The sequence below is a fragment of the Leucoraja erinacea genome, chromosome 10 (genome assembly GCF_028641065.1).
Source record: "Leucoraja erinacea ecotype New England chromosome 10, Leri_hhj_1, whole genome shotgun sequence".
Taxonomy (NCBI): domain Eukaryota; kingdom Metazoa; phylum Chordata; class Chondrichthyes; order Rajiformes; family Rajidae; genus Leucoraja; species Leucoraja erinaceus.
The window spans coordinates 55,490,935-55,510,120 of NC_073386.1; the positions used below are offsets into that span (position 1 = coordinate 55,490,935).

The 19,186-nt window shown below is 44.2% G+C and overlaps 1 protein-coding gene across 3 annotated transcripts; it reads right to left on the reverse strand.

Annotated features, from left to right (window-relative positions):
- Positions 1–29: 29 nt before the first annotated feature.
- trmt13 (tRNA methyltransferase 13 homolog) lies at positions 30–18,719 on the reverse strand. 3 transcript variants are annotated; one of them, XM_055642373.1, is made up of 12 exons: positions 18,463–18,650; positions 14,593–14,695; positions 14,080–14,126; positions 12,559–12,625; positions 8,622–8,684; positions 8,468–8,537; positions 6,518–6,624; positions 5,373–5,540; positions 5,197–5,269; positions 5,034–5,108; positions 2,588–2,975; positions 30–352 (listed from the first exon to the last, which is right to left on the reverse strand). In XM_055642373.1, the coding sequence occupies exons 1-12, from the start codon at positions 18,486–18,488 to the stop codon at positions 151–153; spliced, it is 1,389 nt and encodes a 462-aa protein (XP_055498348.1). In that variant the 5' UTR covers positions 18,489–18,650; the 3' UTR covers positions 30–150. The 3 variants fall into 3 exon arrangements, with proteins under 3 accessions (XP_055498348.1, XP_055498347.1, XP_055498349.1); XM_055642372.1 differs by lacking the exon at positions 14,593–14,695 and having other exon boundaries at positions 18,463–18,719; XM_055642374.1 differs by lacking the exons at positions 8,468–8,537; positions 14,593–14,695 and having other exon boundaries at positions 6,518–6,610; positions 18,463–18,719.
- Between the last annotated feature and the right edge of the window lie 467 nt (positions 18,720–19,186).

Below are 19,186 nucleotides of genomic sequence, written 5' to 3' on the forward strand. Positions count from 1 at the left end.
GTGAATCATCAATAAAACACAACAAAGGAACACTCCACACCTGCATTTAATTCTTGTCACTATAAGCGGCAGAAACAAGGAAAATTGCCTAGATAACAAATAAAGCACACTGTTGCTGACAGTTCACAACTCTTCGATGACCAATGAATCTTACTTAACAGTCCTCACCGTTTGTTGAATTGTTGGAGAGGGAATAGCTGTAAGCAGGACATTTTCCAGTGAGACGCTGGGACTAGTGTAATACTGCACAGCAGAATCAAATCCTTGCTGCTGCAAATACCAAATGCGACCTTGGTCTATCAACCGCTTGCACATGTGTCCCACGTGTTCTCGTTCCCCCGTGGTCAGCGTTCTGCAAAGGATTTACATTTTTTTTTAAAAAGTGATCAGTTGAAAAGTAAAATAGTGATTTACATTTAAAATGCAATGACAGTTCCTGTCTCTAGTAGCTCGTCTTGCATTGTGTGATGTTGCAACAAAACAATTTAGTTCAAATATCTGAGCTTTCCATTTGCTCATCGCGAGGAACTGAAATTCTGGAGTGGATCTGTTCAGGTAACTGTTTCTTTTTTAGTTAAAATATTCTTTATGGGATATGGATATTATTGTGAAGGGCAGTATTTTTGAATTGTTGTAACTGATGTGGCAAACATGCTTACACAATACCTTGGGGTAGGAATTTTGTTCCTAATCGAGAGCTTAAGTGTCTTTGAGGTAATGATATTCCCATGAACTATGGGGAAAGGCAGAAGAATGTGGGTTTAGACAATGTTATTGAAGCAGATTGAGAGATGCTACATTACCATAACACCATAGATCATAAGACATAGGAGCAGAATTAGGCCATTCGGCCCATCAAGTCTACTCTACCATTCAATCATGGCTGATCTATTTTTCCCAAATAACTCCATTCTTCTGCCTTTCCCCATAATCTTTGACACCCTTACGAATCAATCTCCGCTTTAAAAATACCCCATGTCTTGGCCTCCACAGCCGTCTATTGCAATGCATTCCATAGATTCACCACCCTCTGGCCTCCCCTCCCCATCTTCATTTGAAAGGTACATCCATTTTTCCCCCTGAGGCTTTGCCTTCTGATTCTACTCTCCCATTACTGTAAACATCCTTTCCAAGTCCACTCTGTCTAGGTGATTCATTATTCAATAGGTTTCATTGAGATCCCCCTCATCCATTTCAACTCCAGCTAGTGCAGGCCCAGAGTCAGCAAAAACGCGCCTCACACGTTAACCCAAACATCCCCAAGATCATTCTGGTAAACCTCCTCTGCACGTCCCCAACGTCATCCCATCCAGTGTCAACATATCCTTCCTCAGATTACGGGGCCCAAAACTGCTGCAGGATCATTGTCGACACACTATTGACATGGTGCATCCCTTGCATTCTTGGATTACACTTCCATTGCTTTTTCTTCCATCTCTTGGGCTCTGTTCTACAGCAAAGGTCTTGGTACTGCCTGCACTGCTTTTGTGACAGTGTGGCCAACATGGTCATTTATGGGTCATAGTGGTGAGTATTCCAAGGCTCTGCCCGGGCCAACTGCCTACCTTTCTTTCCGTTTTGGGAGATGGAGCACGCGGTGTCCACGGGCAAGTTAACAGTTTTCTTGGACCTCTGCCACATGGGCTTGAGGACATCTTTAATAAGAATTATAACATTTTTCTATGATACTAAATTGTATGTATATATATTTTTTGATAGACGTTTCCTTAGAATGGTGTATTGGTTGTCCCTTGAACTTGTAATAAACGTGATTTTGTAAAAAAAAAAAACATTTCACCAACACCTTGCACAGTTTTACTCTGATGATGTCTCAACTTTTGTTGTAAATACCCATTCTCATGAAGGCAAGGATACCAAAGGCCATCTTCACCACACTGTGCGCCTGACTTGCCACTTTGATAACCTGTAAGCCTTGATTTGTGTCATGCAATAGTCCCTGAACTCTACCATTTACAGTGTAATTCCTCCCCTGGTTAGACATGACATACGAAAGTGCAACACCTCCCACGTTTCAAAATTAAATTGAATTTGCCATTCCTTGGCCCACCTTCCCAACTGATCTTGATTTTGTTTTCAGTCTACACTGTCCATATACAGTGTGCGTGACTGTTCAAATTCTAGTTTAAGATGATGTCCCCTTGTCTCAGACTCCCAAATAGTTTTTTTAATCCAATGAAATTATCTTCAGTGTCGATTTGCCCATTAATCTTTATTTCGGAAAATAAAACTAACCTGCGCAACTTCTCAGAACACACTGTTATCGCCCTGAGCACTGTTTTGGTGAATCTGAGCTGCACCCACTCCAACACCACAATCCTCTCATTCAACAAAACACAAGATATGCTCATCTGCATGCAAATATTATTACTCAAAATATTTTCGTATCTATGTATTTTGGTTACCCAGGCAACGGTAAATTAAATTTTATAAATTAAAGGTGCATGTTCAGGTTATTCCAGAATGTGCACCTGCGATTCTAACATGCAACAGATTCCTCAAATATACAATTACTTTAAAACTCAAACAAAACCAGTGTATAGCAAATATATGAGAATTTGATACATGCCCTTCATAAGTAGAGTTTTTCTCAAAGTTGTGCTCTTCCAGATTCGCTTTCCAATGTTCGTTGTCAATAGGCTGCCTTTTCATGCCACAGGTGGCCCAGCTTGATAAACGTTGAAAGATCTCAAAATCCTCCGCCGTAAGACCTTGTGAGGAGAAGAATTCTTTGCCCACATAATGCTTCCACTCACACCGGTGATGACAGCACAGTGCAATAGCAATACCAAGGACTGATGGTTCATTTGGAGTCATTAATACAGTTTCGTTAGAAAGGTTCATTGAGTATTCCTTTGTGGTTCCCATTTCACTCTTCAACTTTTTTTTCAGTGGTTCCTTGTCAGAATCTTCCTGTTCTGTTTTATAACAACTTAGTATACATCTCAGAGCAAGATCTGTCCAATTTAAAGAAAAAAACTACTTAGATTTGATTTTCCCAGCATATAGAACTTAGAACTATACAGTACAAAGGCAGGCCGATAAAGTCTGTGCCGAACATGATGTCAAGATATCTACTTATCCTCATATCTACCTGCATATGACCCACATCCCTCCATTCCCTGCCTATCCATATGCCTTTTAAATGCCACTAACAATATCTGCTTCAACCACCACCCCTGGTAGCGCGTTTCACTCACCACCCGTTGTGTAAAAACCTAATATTTTATATTTCCTTGCTAGGAAACAGATTCTGACTGACTATGCCTCTCATTATTTTACATACTTCTATTAGATGTCCCCACAACCTCTGCCCGTTGTTCTCTCTTGCTTCCCTCATTAACCTGGGATAGATTTAATCAGGCTCTAGGTATTTATCCACCTTGATGCTCTTCAAGTGTCCCAACACCACCTCATGCTTGATCTCAAACTGCCCATATTAGTACATCCCACACATCTTACCTGTCCTTCTCCTTGGTGAATACAGATGCAAAGTACTCTTTGCTGACCCTTGCTGACACTGACTCTAAGCATAAATTCCCTCCTTTATCCTTGAATAATTTTTTCCCACTTGTTTTTTTATTTATGTATAAAAAGCCTTGGGCTTTTCTTTAATCCGACTTGCCAATAGCATTTCATGGCCCTTCTAGCTGTTTAACTGCTTACTTCATATTCCTCAAAGCCCCTATCTGATTTCATCATCCTAAACGTTAGGCTGGATTTGTTTTCCCAAGAGCCAAGGAGGCTGAGGGTTGGCCTGATAGAAGTTTATAAAAAGGGTAGATAGTTCAAATCTTTATCCCATGAAAGGGTTATCAAAAGCAGGAGAGACAAGGTTTAAAGTGAGACGAGAGTTTTAAGGAAAATTTGAGGAGGAATTGTTTTTATTTTTTTTTACAGAGTGATACATAGAAACATAAAAAATAGGTGCAGGAGTAGGCCATTCGGCCCTTCGAGCCTTCAACGCCATTCAATATGATCATGGCTGATCATCCAACTCAGTATCCCGTACCTGCCTTCTCTCCATACCCCCTGATCCCTTTAGCCACAAGGGCCATATCTAACTCCCTCCTAAATATAGCCAATGAACTGGCCTCAACTACCTTCTGTGGCAGAGAGTTCCAGAGATTCACCACTCTCTGTGTGAAAAATGTTTTTCTCATCTCGGTCCTAAAGGATTTCCCCTCTATCCTTAAGCTGTGACCCCTTGTCATGGACTTCGGGAACATCGGGAACAATCTTCCTGCATCAAGCCTGTCCAACCCCTTAAGAATTTTGTAAGTTTCTATAAGATCCCCCCTCAATATCCCAAATTCTAGCGAGTACAAACCGAGTCTATCCAGTCTTTCGTCATATGAAAGTCCTGACATCCCAGGAATCAGTCTGGTGAAACTTCTCTGCACTCCCTCTATGGCAATAATGTCCTTCCTCAGATTTGGAGACCAAAACTGTATGCAATACTACAGGTGTGGTCTCACCAAACCTTGTACAACTGCAGTAGAACCTCCCTGCTCCTATACTCAAATCCTTTTGCTATGATACCTCGAACACTCTGCCAGAGGAGGTGGTGGTCAGAGACAATCACTATGTTTGCGAAACATTCCGACAAGTACTTAAATAAGTAAAATGTAGAAGGATATGTATCAAATATAGGTAAATAGGACTATTGTACATGGGCAACAGTTTAGTCTGGATGTGGTGGGCCGAAGGGGCTCTATAATTCCTTAATTTGGAAGTAATGTTTTGGCATTGTGATACAAATTTTAATATTAAATTGATCCTTGTATATTTGTATGGAATCATAAGGACCATATCAGACAAGTTTATCCAGACTTATTTTGTTAAATTTTAATTTAGGATTAACATTTAACCAAAACAAATACCTGGGGACATCATCAGTAAACAGCATCCCAATATCTATCACCTTGGGGAAAGAAACAGGGGTGTCTGATATTGCTGAACAATAAAGATTCATTAATTTTCCACACTTGGATTTATTTTTAAGTCAATCATACCTGTTGCAGCTCCACACAAATGCTTGCCAATTCCAACCACTGGCAGTTTTTCTCGTGCAAGAAGAGGCACATTACCTGCAGAAATATGTTGCTGATTATTAACTTCTACAGAAGAAGAAACATGCATTTTAATCCTGGTTTGCAAAATGTAAACAGCACTTGCTTAGGTTGAGATCTTCTATGTCGATTTGAAGCCGCTCAAATGTTGAGCCCTGGCGTTTGTGTTTACCATCAACCTTTAAAAGAAAAAAGTTATCTTTACTGGGTTATTTACAGAACATTTTGGAATATTTGTAGAAGAATAACAACATTTGTTACCCAATGCCCGCAAACTATTACCTTGAAACGAGTGGAAGCTCTTTCCACAAGGAGAAAATGGGCATTCTTGGCGTCTTGCAAAGCAAGATCTATCCAATGAGACAATTTTCCTCGACCAGCACCAAACTCGATAAAACATCTGTTTGATCCCAGCAAACCCAATCTTTCCAAATTACCAGCAAGTGAAGCCTAGAACATAACGATCAATCATTACGATCACTGTATAGGTTAACAACATATGCCAAATCTTAACTAATTAGTAAATACAGATTAGTACAGATTTACTAATTAATTACAGACTCTTTAGTCTGAAGGGTCCCGACCTAAAACATCACCAAACCATGTTCTTCAGAGATGCTACCTGACCCGTTGAGTTACGCCAGCATTTCGGGAACAGTGAACATATTACATTCGTGTTAAAGTTAGTTATGGAGAACGAAAGGACTGGCCCACAAGTTGGAGCAAAGATGATTGGTGAGGAATTAGGCAGAGATCAATTGGTTGAGTATGTTTTAAGGTAAGGGTATGACTGGCAGGTGGGAGACTTGCAAAAGTAGGGCCACATGTTCCTGTTAGGGTAAAGACCAAGGGTGCAAGTTTTGGGAACAGTGCTTGTGAGAGATGTGGAGGCTCTAGTAAAAAAAAGGGGGATATACCAGATTTAAGGAGTCAACATCAAGCAAATTCCTCCACAAGCAAAAGCAGCTTTTGAATGCACTTAAGGAGGCAATCAGGAGGGCTAAAGGAGGATGGTCTGGCAGGAGAGTTAAAAGGTGGGCAGAAGGGCATGTTCAGTTGCTGTACAGCTCTAGAACTCTAATAGATGACAAACAACAGTGGACCCTGCACCGATCCCTGCGGTATATCACTGGTCACATGGCTCAGATCTGAATACCAACCCTCCGATTCCTTTTACCAAGCCAATTTTGTATCCAAATGGCTCACTCACCCTAAATCCCATGTGATCGAACCTTCCAGAACAGTCTACCATGCAAGAAAATGGAGCAGAAATCTCCCTTGCCTCTAACTCTTGCTGTTATTTTTAATTGCAGCATCTGTTGGAATACAGTTCGCAATTTCTTATGGTTGGACTTACAAATTGCACACCAGCTAAACACACTTTTGTACCCCGGTTTTTCATTCAAATCGTGCATCTCCAATCCTACCTTCTGCTTCAAATGTTTAAAGGCACATTCTCCATTTCTCGGATCATTCAGAGCTTGCTCCAATATTCTGTGGGTCGATGTTTGGTCAGTTAGCTGCGAATCCAAACCTGAAGATAATTAGCATAAATTCTGAAAAAATCTGAATTACAAATTCATTAAAAAAAGACCCAATATTGTGTGCATCTTTTTGGCAACTTTTCACTGCAGAGAAATATCCCTTATTAAAGTCCCAATTATTTTCTTCATGCATGGTAATGTGTGTTGGTTTAGATTTCTCTTTGTGATGGGAACGATAAGTAGACAGCTCTTGCTCAAATACAGGTTGAGAAAAAGTAGTTCAATCTCAATAGAAATTAAATTAAACTGCTTTATGTAGGCACCAAAAACAAAATATCTGTGACTTTGTATGAGGTACAACTCTAATCTTTGGATGTTTTCCCAATTGTATCAGTTTTACCAGAAATGTCACCGATTCAATTCAATTGTACCGATAACATTTCAATTATTGTATTTACTATGGTATTGTCACAATATGCAGGGAAGCCCATCTCTTTCTCTCATTATATTATACACCTCTATAAGATTACCCCGCATCCTCCTGCACGTCAAGGAATCAAGTCCTAGCCTGCTCAATCTCGCTCTATAGCGCAGCCCTTCGAATCCTGGCAACATTCTCGTAAATCTTCTCTGCAACCTTTCCAGTTTAACATCTTTCCTATGACAGGATAATCAAAATTGAACAAATGTGGCCTAACCAAGTGATGCTGAGATTCAAACTAATAACCCCGACAATTCCAAAAACGCTCCATTATTGTATCTCATTATGTGAAAGGATAAGATTCTTTAAATGGTACATATTAAAAGATAAATTTGGTGAAAATTCGGTTAATCTATTTTTAACATCACACCCATTCCACCCCACCTCCAGGTTGACATATTTCTCGCCCTCTTGCAACTTGGCTGAAACCCCAGTAAGTTCATCCAACTGAATGGGTGGCAAAATACCTTTAGTTTGTGTCGTTTCTATCCCCATAGCTAGAACTAGTACTATTTCCTACATTTGAAACACCTACTCAAGCAATATATTCCTGATGCATTTTTTTCCTAAAACAAAGGACATTCATTGTCACATACACCAATTGGTGCAGTGAAATTTGAGTTACCATGCAGCACACAAATAAGATAACCATAACACTTTAGAATTTAACATAAAACCGTAAAAACATCCTCCAACAGCGGAATCAACATTTCCCACTGTGAGGGAAGGCAACAGAGTTCAGTCATCTTCCTCTTTGTTCACCTGTGGTCGGGGCCTATTGAGGCCTCCACAGTCGCCGCAACGGTGGCCCGATGTTTCAGGCCCGCCCGCCGGGATGATGGAGGTACGTTGTCGGAACGGAGAACACTCTCAGCGGCTTGGAGTTTCCGAATCGGCTGCATCCTACCGGAGACAGCGGTTCCTGAAGTCCACAGGCCGAGCTGGGCGGAGACTCAACGCTGGCGACCCCGGCAAGTATCCCGGCTCCGCGATGTTAAAGTCAGCGGCTGGAAGCTCCACAGACCACAGCTCCACGGTGTTAAATGGCAGTCCCAACACTCCGGAGCTCCAACACGGCGATCCCGGTAAGGAATCGGCCACTCTGTGATGGAATTCAGTGCTGCGCCGCTGCTGAAGCTCTGGCCGGTCTCCGGCAGGAAAGGCCGCGCCAATCCAGATGGTATGCCGTGAGGAGGGGGCGAAGATGCGGCTTGGAGGAAAGACGCATCCTCGACCAGGTAATGACTGACAAAAACGATTTCCCCCTTAACCCCCATATAGAAAAGACTAAAATAACTCCAAAAACAAACTTTAGTAGACTGGCGAGGCTGCCACACTCGATGGCGCTACCACTCGGAGTTTGCATGCTGTGGATAATTTATTACTTTTTCACTACATATTTTAATACTCACTGTTGGTTGCTTTTAGCAGCTTGCTTATCATATTCTCCAATTCTTCTTTGGACAAAGCACAAATAGAAACCTTGAATGTATTAAGAAATAATATAAGCTAAAGGTCACCCAATGGATAACATTTTGTTGATTTTCACAAAACAAAAAGCTATACCTGTTGTTTGGCCATGTCCAATCCATCTGCATAGCCTCCATTGATACTTTTACTATAATAGATCTGAAATGAGACAAGGATAACAATAAATTAAATTATATATATTTAACTTTGTTTCTTTCAAACTTATTGACCATTTACATAATTAGAAACATCAAGTTCTGTTTTGGTTAGAAAATAAAAAGACCATGAAGGGCCTGTCCCACTTGGCTGTCTTTCGCGTGCCATTTACTCGACCTGCTAGCGTGTGGGTAGCGCGGGGACGGGCACATGGAGTGGTGTGGAGTGGCTTGGAGGAATGTGGACTTTGTCCGGAACAAAATCTTTGCGCGCCACCGGCCTGTCGCGTAACAGACGGCCACAATGGGACAGGCCCAACCAACACCCTGGTGCGACGCAACGTTACACCTCCAACAGCAGCAGAAACAGGTAAACGATCGTCGAACTCAGCCTGGGGCTCACGGCCGTTGCGGATTCGGATCCGCCCCCACTCCTACTCCCAGAGCGAGGCACCCGGTACAGAGGGGTGATGGATGGGAGGGAGGAGGGGGTCTCCCTGTCGGTCTGCTCCTGGGCCTGGCCAAGATGGCCATTCGCGGGCAGTCGATGGCCGCACAGCGGTCGGCTGCCTGCCCCTTTTCCGGGGTTACGTCCGAGCTCGCGTGTCCCTAGAAAAGGAGCACGTGGTGTCCATGGGGACTGTGGAGGCCTTCTGTGAACGCTGGTCACCACAGGAGGTTGAATATATTATAGATAAAAATGTTAATATTTTAATTTGATAATTTTGTTTAAGTGTTTTTTAAATTGCTTGAGCTTTTTCCGAGTCTACGTCCGTGCCCGCCTGTCCCTGGAGAGGGAACACGCGGTGTCCATGGGGACTTTGGAGGCCTTCCATGAATGGTGGTCACCGTTGGAGGTCGAGTGTTTTGTTGATAAAGTTGACGTTATATTAATTTGATGACCGTTTGCTTGTAAACAGACGCACAACCCCGATGCAGCCTTCATTGTTGCAGGTGACTTCAATCACTCCAACCTGAAGACTGTACTCCCCAAATTCCACCAACATGTATCCTTCCCCACTAGAGTAGACAAGACACTGGGCAAAGTCTACACCAACATGGCTGAAGCTTACAAAGCCATCCCCCTCCCCCACCTTGGTCAGTCTGATCACGTCTCATTGTTTCTGCTCCCTAAGTACTCCCCACTCATCAGACGGGTTAAACCAACTGTAAGGACAGTTAAAGTCTGGTCAGAGGAAGCAGACTTCACACTTCAGCAGTGTTTTGGAAACACTGACTGGAAGGCGTTTGCAGCCCAGGCCACCCTTGACTCTCACACGGACATTGATTCCTACACATCCTCTGTTCTGGACTTTATAAACTCCACCATCAATAGTGTCACCTCCCTCAAACAGGTGACCATATACCCGAATCAGAAGCCATGGATGAACAGCGAGGTCAGGCTACTGCTGAAAGCACGGGACACCGCTTTCAGGTCAGGCGATGCTCGAGCCTACAGTTCATCCAGGGCTAACCTGAAGAGGGGCATCAGGAAGGCCAAGCACTGCCATAAGCTCAGGATTGAGGAGCACTTCAACAACAACTCCGACCCCCGACGCATGTGGCAAGGCATCCAGGCCATCACGGACTACAGACCCTCCAACATCACCCCCACATCCAGCGACGCCTCCTTCCTTGAGGAGCTTAATCACTTCTATGGCCGCTTCGACAGGGACAATCTAGAGACAGCCATCAAGGCTGTGCTACCTGCCGATCACCAACCCCTCACACTCACCCCCTACGACGTATACGTGGCACTGAGTAGGACTAATGCACGTAAGGCTGCTGGCCCTGACGGCACCCCCGGGCGCGTGCTCAGGGCCTGTGCTGCGCAGCTGACAGACGTCTGGACTGACATCTTCAACCTGTCACTTGCCCAAGCAGTTGGCCCCACTTGCCTTAAAATCACCTCCATCGTGCCAGTGCCAAAACACTCCACTGCAGCAAGCCTCAACGACTTCCGCCCAGTTGCACTTATCCCCATCATCACCAAGTGCTTCGAGAGGCTGGTCCTGGCACACCTCAAAAGCTGCCTACCCCCCACACTAGATCCCTATCAGTTTGCCTATCGCAAGAACAGGAGTACGGAGGATGCCATCTCAACGGCACTTCACTCCGCCCTCTCCCACTTCGACAACAGAGACACTTACGTAAGAATGCTGTTCATCGATTACAGCTCAGCATTCAACACCATTATACCATCAAAACTGATCACCAAACTCAGTAACCTGGGCATCGACCCCTCCCTCTGCAACTGGATACTGGACTTTCTAACCAACAGACCCCAGTCTGTGAGGTTAGACAAGCACACCTCTTCAACCCTCACCCTGAACACCGGCGTTCCACAGGGCTGTGTGCTGAGCCCCCTCCTCTACTCCCTCTTCACCTATGACTGCACACCTGTACATGGTACTAACACCATAATCAAGTATGCAGATGATACAACGGTGATTGGCCTCATCAGCAACAACGATGAGCTGGCCTACAGGGAGGAGGTCCAGCACTTAGCAGCATGGTGCGCTGACAACAACCTGGCCCTTAACTCCAAGAAGACCAAGGAGCTCATTGTAGACTTCAGGAAGTCCAGAGGCGGCACGCACACCCCCATCCACATTAACGGGACGGAGGTGGAACGTGTTTCTAGCTTCAGGTTCCTGGGAGTCAACATCTCCGATGACCTCTCTTGGACCCACAATACCTCTACTCTGATCAAGAAGGCTCATCAGCGTCTCTTCTTCCTGAGGAGACTGAAGAAGGTCCATCTGTCTCCTCAGATCCTGGTGAACTTCTACCGCTGCACCTTCGAGAGCACCCTTACCAACTGCATCACAGTATGGTATGGCAACTGCTCTGTCTCCGACCGGAAGGCATTGCAGAGGGTGGTGAAAATTGCCCAACGCATCACCAGTTCCTCGCTCCCCTCCATTGAGTCTGTCCAAAGCAAGCGCTGTCTGCGGAGGGCGCTCAGCATCGCCAAGGACTGATCTCACCCCAACCATGGACTGTTTACCCTCCTACCATCCGGGAGGCGCTACAGGTCTCGCCGTTGCCGAACCAGCAGGTCGAGGAACAGCTTCTTTCCGGCGGCTGTCACTCTACTCAACAACGTACCTCGGTGACTGCCAATCACCCCCCCCCCCCCCCCGGACACTTATTATTATTTATTCAAATCGTTTGCTATGTCGCTCTTCCAGGGAGATGCTAAATGCATTTCGTTGTCTCTGTACTGTACACTGACAATGACAATTAAAATTGAATCGGATCTGAAAAGTAGTTTCATAATAATTATTAAAAAAAAAAAAAAAAAAAGGGAGGCCAAGAAGATAGATAGGAATGGATGACGTTTCGGGACCGTCAAGACCCTTCTTTCAGGCTGAAGAAGCGTCTCGACCCGAAACATCATCCATTGCTTCTCTCCAGAGATGCTGCTGGTCCCGCTGAGTTACTCCTGCATTTTGTATCCATCTTCAAATGACGTCTGTGCGGACGCACAGTGACGTGCGCAACACTCGCGGGACCGTCGTGCGACTGTTACTACCGGCCTGTCGCGTAAGTGACGGCCCAAGTGGGACAGGCCCTTGACTCTCCACTATTCCTTGATACACTTTTCCTGATGAAAATCCATTGACCTGTTTGCAGAATATGTATGTAGTATGTTTTCCAACATACCCTGATTGCAATCTACTAATTGAAAGTTTATAGTCCTTGATGTCAATGCATTCTTTCAGTGTAAAAGCACTTTTAACACAATGAAACTAACCAACAAGTAAATTCTTTACATTGCAACTGTTTACTACAAATATTGTCGCAGTATTTGAAAATCAAATGTTATAGTACGTTATGTAAATGGAAAGAAAAAATAACGTTACATAACTTACAGGTTTTGGTTTTTCCCTTGCATTACACTTTTTCAGATGCTTTTCTAATTTATCTTCATCAACGGTACTAGAAAAAATAATTATGTTGTAGCTTGACACTGGATCATTAAGACTTTAATTTCAAACACAAACAGATCAATAGTTATCTTTCTTATTTTGCCGATATTTAAATTTCCATTCTATTCTCCCTTTTGGAGAAAATCTATAGTCCATAAGTTAGAAAGATATGAGTGGTGCCAGTAATGTGGATCAGTTAGGCAGGATTGTTGGCAAGAAGGACAAAAATGAGTACCCCACTGCATTGCACAAGTAGATAGTGCAGGCAATTCCAAAATGCTGCAGGTAATCGCAGTAGTGGGGAAAAGACCATACAAGGTCTTGGAGAAGAGGATAATAATTTTTAAATCATGCACGTATAGAGAAGTAGACAAGATTTCAAGAATCTAATTCATAACCAAATGATATTTAAAGCATGTGAGCTGAACACAAGTGAAAACAGTATACATAGGCATTCAGCAGTAATGGAAATAGATTGAGGCCAACAACGTTTTGGACAAAAAGCAACTGGTCCTTGTAATAAATACGAGAGGTGAATTTAAGATCAAATTTGACATGATATACATAGCATCAGATGGACCCTAATGAATAACCAGCATGGAAATAGGCTCTTCAGCCCACCATAGCACTCCTAACTCCTTCCTACCCATATATATATATCTGTCGAAATGTCTTTACAAAGTCATAATGGAATCCTTTTTTATAGCTTTTAGTGGTAAATATCCTTATTCCAGATACAGGCTAGCTTCTGAGTGAAAATGTTGCTTGTGAGGACCTTCTTAAATGACTTCCCTCTCACATTAAGCCTATGCCCTCTAGTTTGTGAATCCTCTACCCTGGGAAAAAGATTGTGAGCTTTCACTTTATCTATGTCCCTCATGATCTTGTACACTTAATTCTAAAAATAAATCCCAGCCTATCCAAACTCTCCCCATAACTCCAGACCAAACTTATCACAGCACCGCTTCCCTCACTCGGCCAGTCAGGAGCTGCAAGTGGACGTTCTTTGCACGGGTGTAGTATTCAGTGGCAATGGAAGTTTCCCTGACTTTCCACATCCTGCAGAAGTATACTCCCGTCCCAACTGTACTTAAACTAAAGAGGAAAGTTACATAAACAAGTTACCTTAACATCATCATATGCTCAGCCTCTTCACTAGGGCCTCTCGAGCCAAAGCCTCAGTATTTACCCACAGCAAAGCACTTTCATCGCATAGGCTTAGGGTGAGAGGCGAGTAATTTAAGAGGGTCCTCACAGGCTTAACCTTCACTTCTTTTGCTTCACTTGCTGCGTCTCTCGATAGATCCATCAAAAGGTGCTCTTTCAAATCTTCCCACTGCTGCTCTGCTCCCTGGCTTGAAACTCACTAGCTCAGCTGTTACACATCTCCAGTAATGTCCAATCCAGTTACACGTCTTCAAAGTAAACAAAACATACAAGGCAATTTCTGCTAGTTTTACTCACTGCTTTGGGTCAAGTGGGCATGGTATTCTTTTCCGTTGGCTTTCACCCTGGAAGGAAATTAACAATCAACACAGTTCTGGCTGTTATTCATGAAACAACTTCTTTAATATTCATCTTTCTGAAGTTTCTAATTGTGGCATCTACATGGCAAAGATTAGTGGGAAGCTAGAGGATTGGGAAGCTTTTAAAAACCAACAGAAGGCAACAAAAAGAGGGGAAAAAGATGATTCATTCATCATCGTTGGAAACATTAGCGACACAGTGGTGCTGGTTTCGGACGGGAACGGTGACGGATGCACCACACATCTCTGTCCTCCAGTTCCTGCAGACTTCCGCCGCTGGAAGTATAGGATTTTGGTGTGTGTGCTTTATCATCATTCCTTACAATGCTATGTACGACAGTGACCGCAACTTCTACTGAAGTGTGGACGGCCGTTGGCTCGCTGGAAGCTCATCCGCCCTTTGACAGGTCTTGTTTTTGACCCTGCTGGGGGTCCACAGCCCCCTCCTCACCTGGCAAACCACGTGGGGGAGACGATTTAGTTGCCGACTATCTGACCATGGAGCAGGTCGCACGGGATTACATGGTGGTGGGGGGATCGCTCCCCGACCTGACCTGGAAAAAGATAAAATTCGAGGGTAAACCAGCCAATATTATAGAAGATGATTCCAAATGTTTTTTTCAGATATATAAAGAGTAAAAGAGAGGCAAGAGTGGTCATTGGACCACTGGAAAATTACACTGGAGAAGTAGCTATGGGGAACAAAGACATGGCGGATGAACTCAACAAGTTTTTGCATCAGTCTTCACAGTGGAAGACACAAGCACAAGTGCCAGAAATTTAAGTGAGTCAGGTGACAGAAGTGAGTGCAGTCATTATTACTGAGGTGGTACATGGGAAGCAGAAAGGTCTGAAGGTGGATGAGTCACCTGGACTGCATGGACTACACACAGGTTAGCTGACTGTCAGAAGGCAGAGTGAGAATAAAGGGAGCTTTTTTTGGTTGACTGCCGGTGACTGGTGGTGTTCTGCAGGGGTCGGTATTGATGGTTTTGTGGCCAGGTTTGCAGGTGATACGGAGGTAGGTGGATGGGGCAGGTAGTGTTGAGGAACCAGGGAGGCTGCAGAAGGACTTGGGACAGGTTGGGAGAATGGGCAAAGAAGTACAAACAGAATACAGAGTAGCAAAGTGTACGGTAATGCACTTCGGTAAAAGGAAAAAAAAGAGGCATAGATTACTTTCTAAATGGAGAGAGGATTCGGAAATCAGAGACGTAATGGGACTTGGAAGTGCTGGTGCAGAATTCCCAAAAGGTTAATTTGCAGGTTGAGTCAGCGGTAAGGAGGGCAAATGCAATGTTAGCATTCATTTCAAGGGGAATAGAATATAAAAACAAGGATGCAATGCTGAGGTTTTATCAGATGCTGGTGAGGCCATGTTTGAAATATTGTGAGCAGTTGTGCGCCCCATATCTGAGGATGTGCTGGCTTTGGAAAAACTCCAAAGGAAGTTTATATGAATGATCCTGGGGATGATTGGGTTGACATATGAACAGCATTTAATGGCTATGGGCCTGTACATGCTGGAGTTTGGAAGAATTGAGGCAGGAATCTCATTGAAAGCTACCAGATAATCAAAGGCCTAGACACAGTGGACGTGGAATGAGGGATTCCAGTAATGGGAGAATCTAGACCCAGAAGCCACAGTATAAAAGGATGTAACTTATGGGCCTATCCCACAGGCGATTTTTCAGGCGACTTCCGACGACTGTCAGAGTGGAACACACACACACATCGCTTCCTTCACCAGCCCATTATGCAGGCAGGAGAGCACTGTCTGAGTTAAATTCACACGGTGCAAAGCCATGGTGATACAGACACACACCGCGATGAACAGGAAGGTTGGCGCTGTAAAGCAAAGTGTACGGTAAGTCCTTTAAAAGAGGGGGGAGACGGGGGAAAAGGAGTGGAGACAACTTTTAAGAAGCCAGAGATATACGGCTGTGAAGCTCGGTGGACATTTAACATTACCGGTCGGTTATCCTTGGTTCTGAAAACTACTGCTTACGTTTTTTTTCCCCCAATGAGCCAATGAAATTCACTGGTCAGCACCGGCTACAATCTACGAGAACCTTCGAGCTCCTGGCAACCCACTAGGACCTGGTGACCCACCTGCGGCACAAGAATTCTCCCTACTCTCCATGGCGGCTTCATTCTAGTCACCGCTAATTTTTCAACATGCTTAGATTTTCATTGGTAAGAGTGTCAAAGGTTACGGGGAGATTGGGACTGAAAAATAGATTAGGCATGATTGAACGGCGGAGTAAACTTAATGGTCTGGTGGCCTACACTTATGTCTTATGGTGATTCTGGTACACTCCATTTCCATACCACAATTTGGATATAATGTAATTGATGAAATAGGAACATTATTTGTATTATGAAGGCCAAAGAGGTAATTATTCGATTACGAATGGGAAGAGATAATCACTTAAAAGTTACTTTACAAGTTAACAAGCAGAAAAACAACTGTCAACAACAACAGCAGTGGTAGTGTATAAAATCATGAGAGGAATAGATCGGGTAGATGCACAGTCTATTGCCCAGAGTCGGTGAAATGAGGACCAGAGGACATAGCTTTAAGGTGAAGGGGAAAAGATTTAATAGGAACCTGGGGTGACTTTATCACACAAAGGGTGGTGGGCGTATGGAACATGCTGCCAGAAGAGGTAGTTGAGGCTGGGACTATCCAGTTGAGGCTGGTAATGTTAAGAAACAGTTAGACATGTACATGGATAGGACAGGTTTTGAGGGAGATGGATCAAACACGGGCAGGTGTGACTAGTGTAGCTGGGACATGTTCGCCGGTGTGGGCAAGTTGCCCAAAGGGCCTGTTTCCACGCTGTATCACTCTATGACTCTAGTTGCTGCCTTACAGCGCCAAAGGCCCGGGTTCGATGCTGACTACAGGTGCTGTCTGTACAAAGTTTATATGTTCTCCATGAATTGTGTGGATTTTTTTCCGGTTTCCTCCCACTCTCCAAAGACATGCAGGATTGTAGGTTGATTGGCTTCAGTAAACTTGTCAATTGTCCCTGGTGAATAGGATAGTCCTGGTGTATGGGGAACACTGGTCGGCACAGACTAAATAGGCCGAAGGGCCTGCTTCCACACCATTTCTCTAAAGTCTAAAAAACATCTGTTTCGCAAAAAAAGGTTGGAGGTAAAAATTGCTTGCAGTAACCTCCTTGCAGTAAACACATCATATCCTGTCTTCAGTTTAACTGGTCGCCCACTGAAATGACAAGAAACACTTCTATTGATGCTTGTGTAAGGATCCTCTCTGTAATATACAGTCTTCAGTATTTTTAGCTGAAAATACAGCAGAAAAAAATAGTAGTTATTGTGTCTGAAACTCTCTAGCCCCTAAGTCCGTTTTTACACAATTGCCTTCATTGGTCAGGGTATGAGTAAAAGACACTTTTAAAGGACCTTGCTTTGATATTTGGCATATTGTGAGCAGTTCTGATCGCCCCATTACATGGAGGATGTGGAACCTTTAGAGAGGGTATGGAACAGGTTTACCAGAATGATGCCTGGATTAGAGGGTATCAGCTACAAGGAGGTTGGACAGGTTGGGCAGATGCCGGAGGTTGAGGGGGATATGTATTTCTCTAATAATAGGGCCGTTAGAGCCTTGTTGAGGGGAATATCCCGACTATAACATAAGATGAGAGGGATATATATATGTGCAGAGCATGTTTTATGTACATCAGTGGGGGTTACCTGGGACGCTTCAGGGGGGAAAGCGGCATATACGATAGTGATCATAAGAGGCAAGTCAGGCACATGGATATTCAGGAAAGGGATATTGATCATGTGCAAGCAGATAAGTTTATCTTGGTACACCCGAGACACCTCACATGCCCTTCAACAACTTGCAAAATCTTCGCCTAGTGCTTTTATGCCTCCGTCTCAAGGCCTTCTTCTTTGAACAGAGACCCAATCATGTTTCCCTCTACTTTCTTTCTCCACCCAACTTAATTTGGCTTCACCCTCAACAACTTATCTTTTTGACTCCTCTTTTCAAGTTAAAGGTATGGCCGTGGGCACACGCATGGGCCCATTTCTGTGTGGCTTTTTGTTGGTTATGTCTAACAGTCCTTGTTCCAAACATAAGCATCTTCCACCTCGCCAACCGATAGCTACGGGACAACTCATGAACTAAACAGGGAACTCGTGAAACAAATGTGTAACATTCAATAATGCGACGTTTGAGAGGAACGCAACAACCGCACTACAGCAGAACCAACAAATGCTAACGGAAAAGCTTTTCCAACTTCAAATGGCAAATGCATAATTTAATGAAGAAACGGCATACGTCGCGATGTGGTGCTGCATTTGCATGTTCCCCGCAGAACAGCTTCCCCCCGGCGACGGTCATTTTGCAATATCTCTTTTTCTTCGCCACGAAGTAGCCGCATCTTCCTGGCAGAGGCGCCGCGATGCCGTCTGCAGGCGCCTTGCCGTCCATGCCAGCGCGGGTCAGGGCCACGTCCTTTCTCCGGAGGGCGTGGGCGAGAAATAGGCCGCTCTTCGCCGTCAAAACAACGAAAGCCGGGAGAACGGGCAACGATCCCCCCCGGTCCGCCAAGGCGCTGCGGAGCCAGTACGCCTGCGCCGGGGATCAACGGCCGGGGTCTGCGCGAGGCGGAGGCGCCAAGTTTGAACGCAACCGGCTGCAGACGATGAGACGATGTACCTTGAGGAGCCGGCGCTGATGTTCAATCATATGGTCATAAGTGATAGGAGCAGAATTAGGCCGTTCGGCCCATCGTTTAGTCCGCCATCCAATCGTGGCTGATCTCACTCTCCCATTCTTCTGCCTTCTCCCCATAATCCCTGACACTACTAATCAAAGATCCTATAGCTATAGGATCTTTGCTACTAATCAAGAGTCTATCTCTGCCTTTAAAATATCCATTAACTTTGCCTCCACAGCCTCCTGTGTAGCAATGTTACAACATTTTGAGATTTAAAAAAATCAAGTCTGCAATTTATCCCATCAGATAACGCATAAAAAAATAAGAGGGAAAATAAGGAGG

Bases quoted from the DNA above. Each gene is read 5' to 3' on its own strand.
- trmt13 (XM_055642372.1), bottom strand. From the start codon at position 18,615: ATGGACGGCAAGGCGCCTGCAGACGGCATCGCGGCGCCTCTGCCAGGA. The intron at 12,626-14,079 runs GTGAGTAAAACT...TATTTTTTCTAG, and splicing joins TGCCCACTTGACCCAAAGCA to TACCGTTGATGAAGATAAAT. The intron at 8,685-12,558 runs GTAAGTTATGTA...GTCTCATTTCAG, and splicing joins CAAGGGAAAAACCAAAACCT to ATCTATTATAGTAAAAGTAT.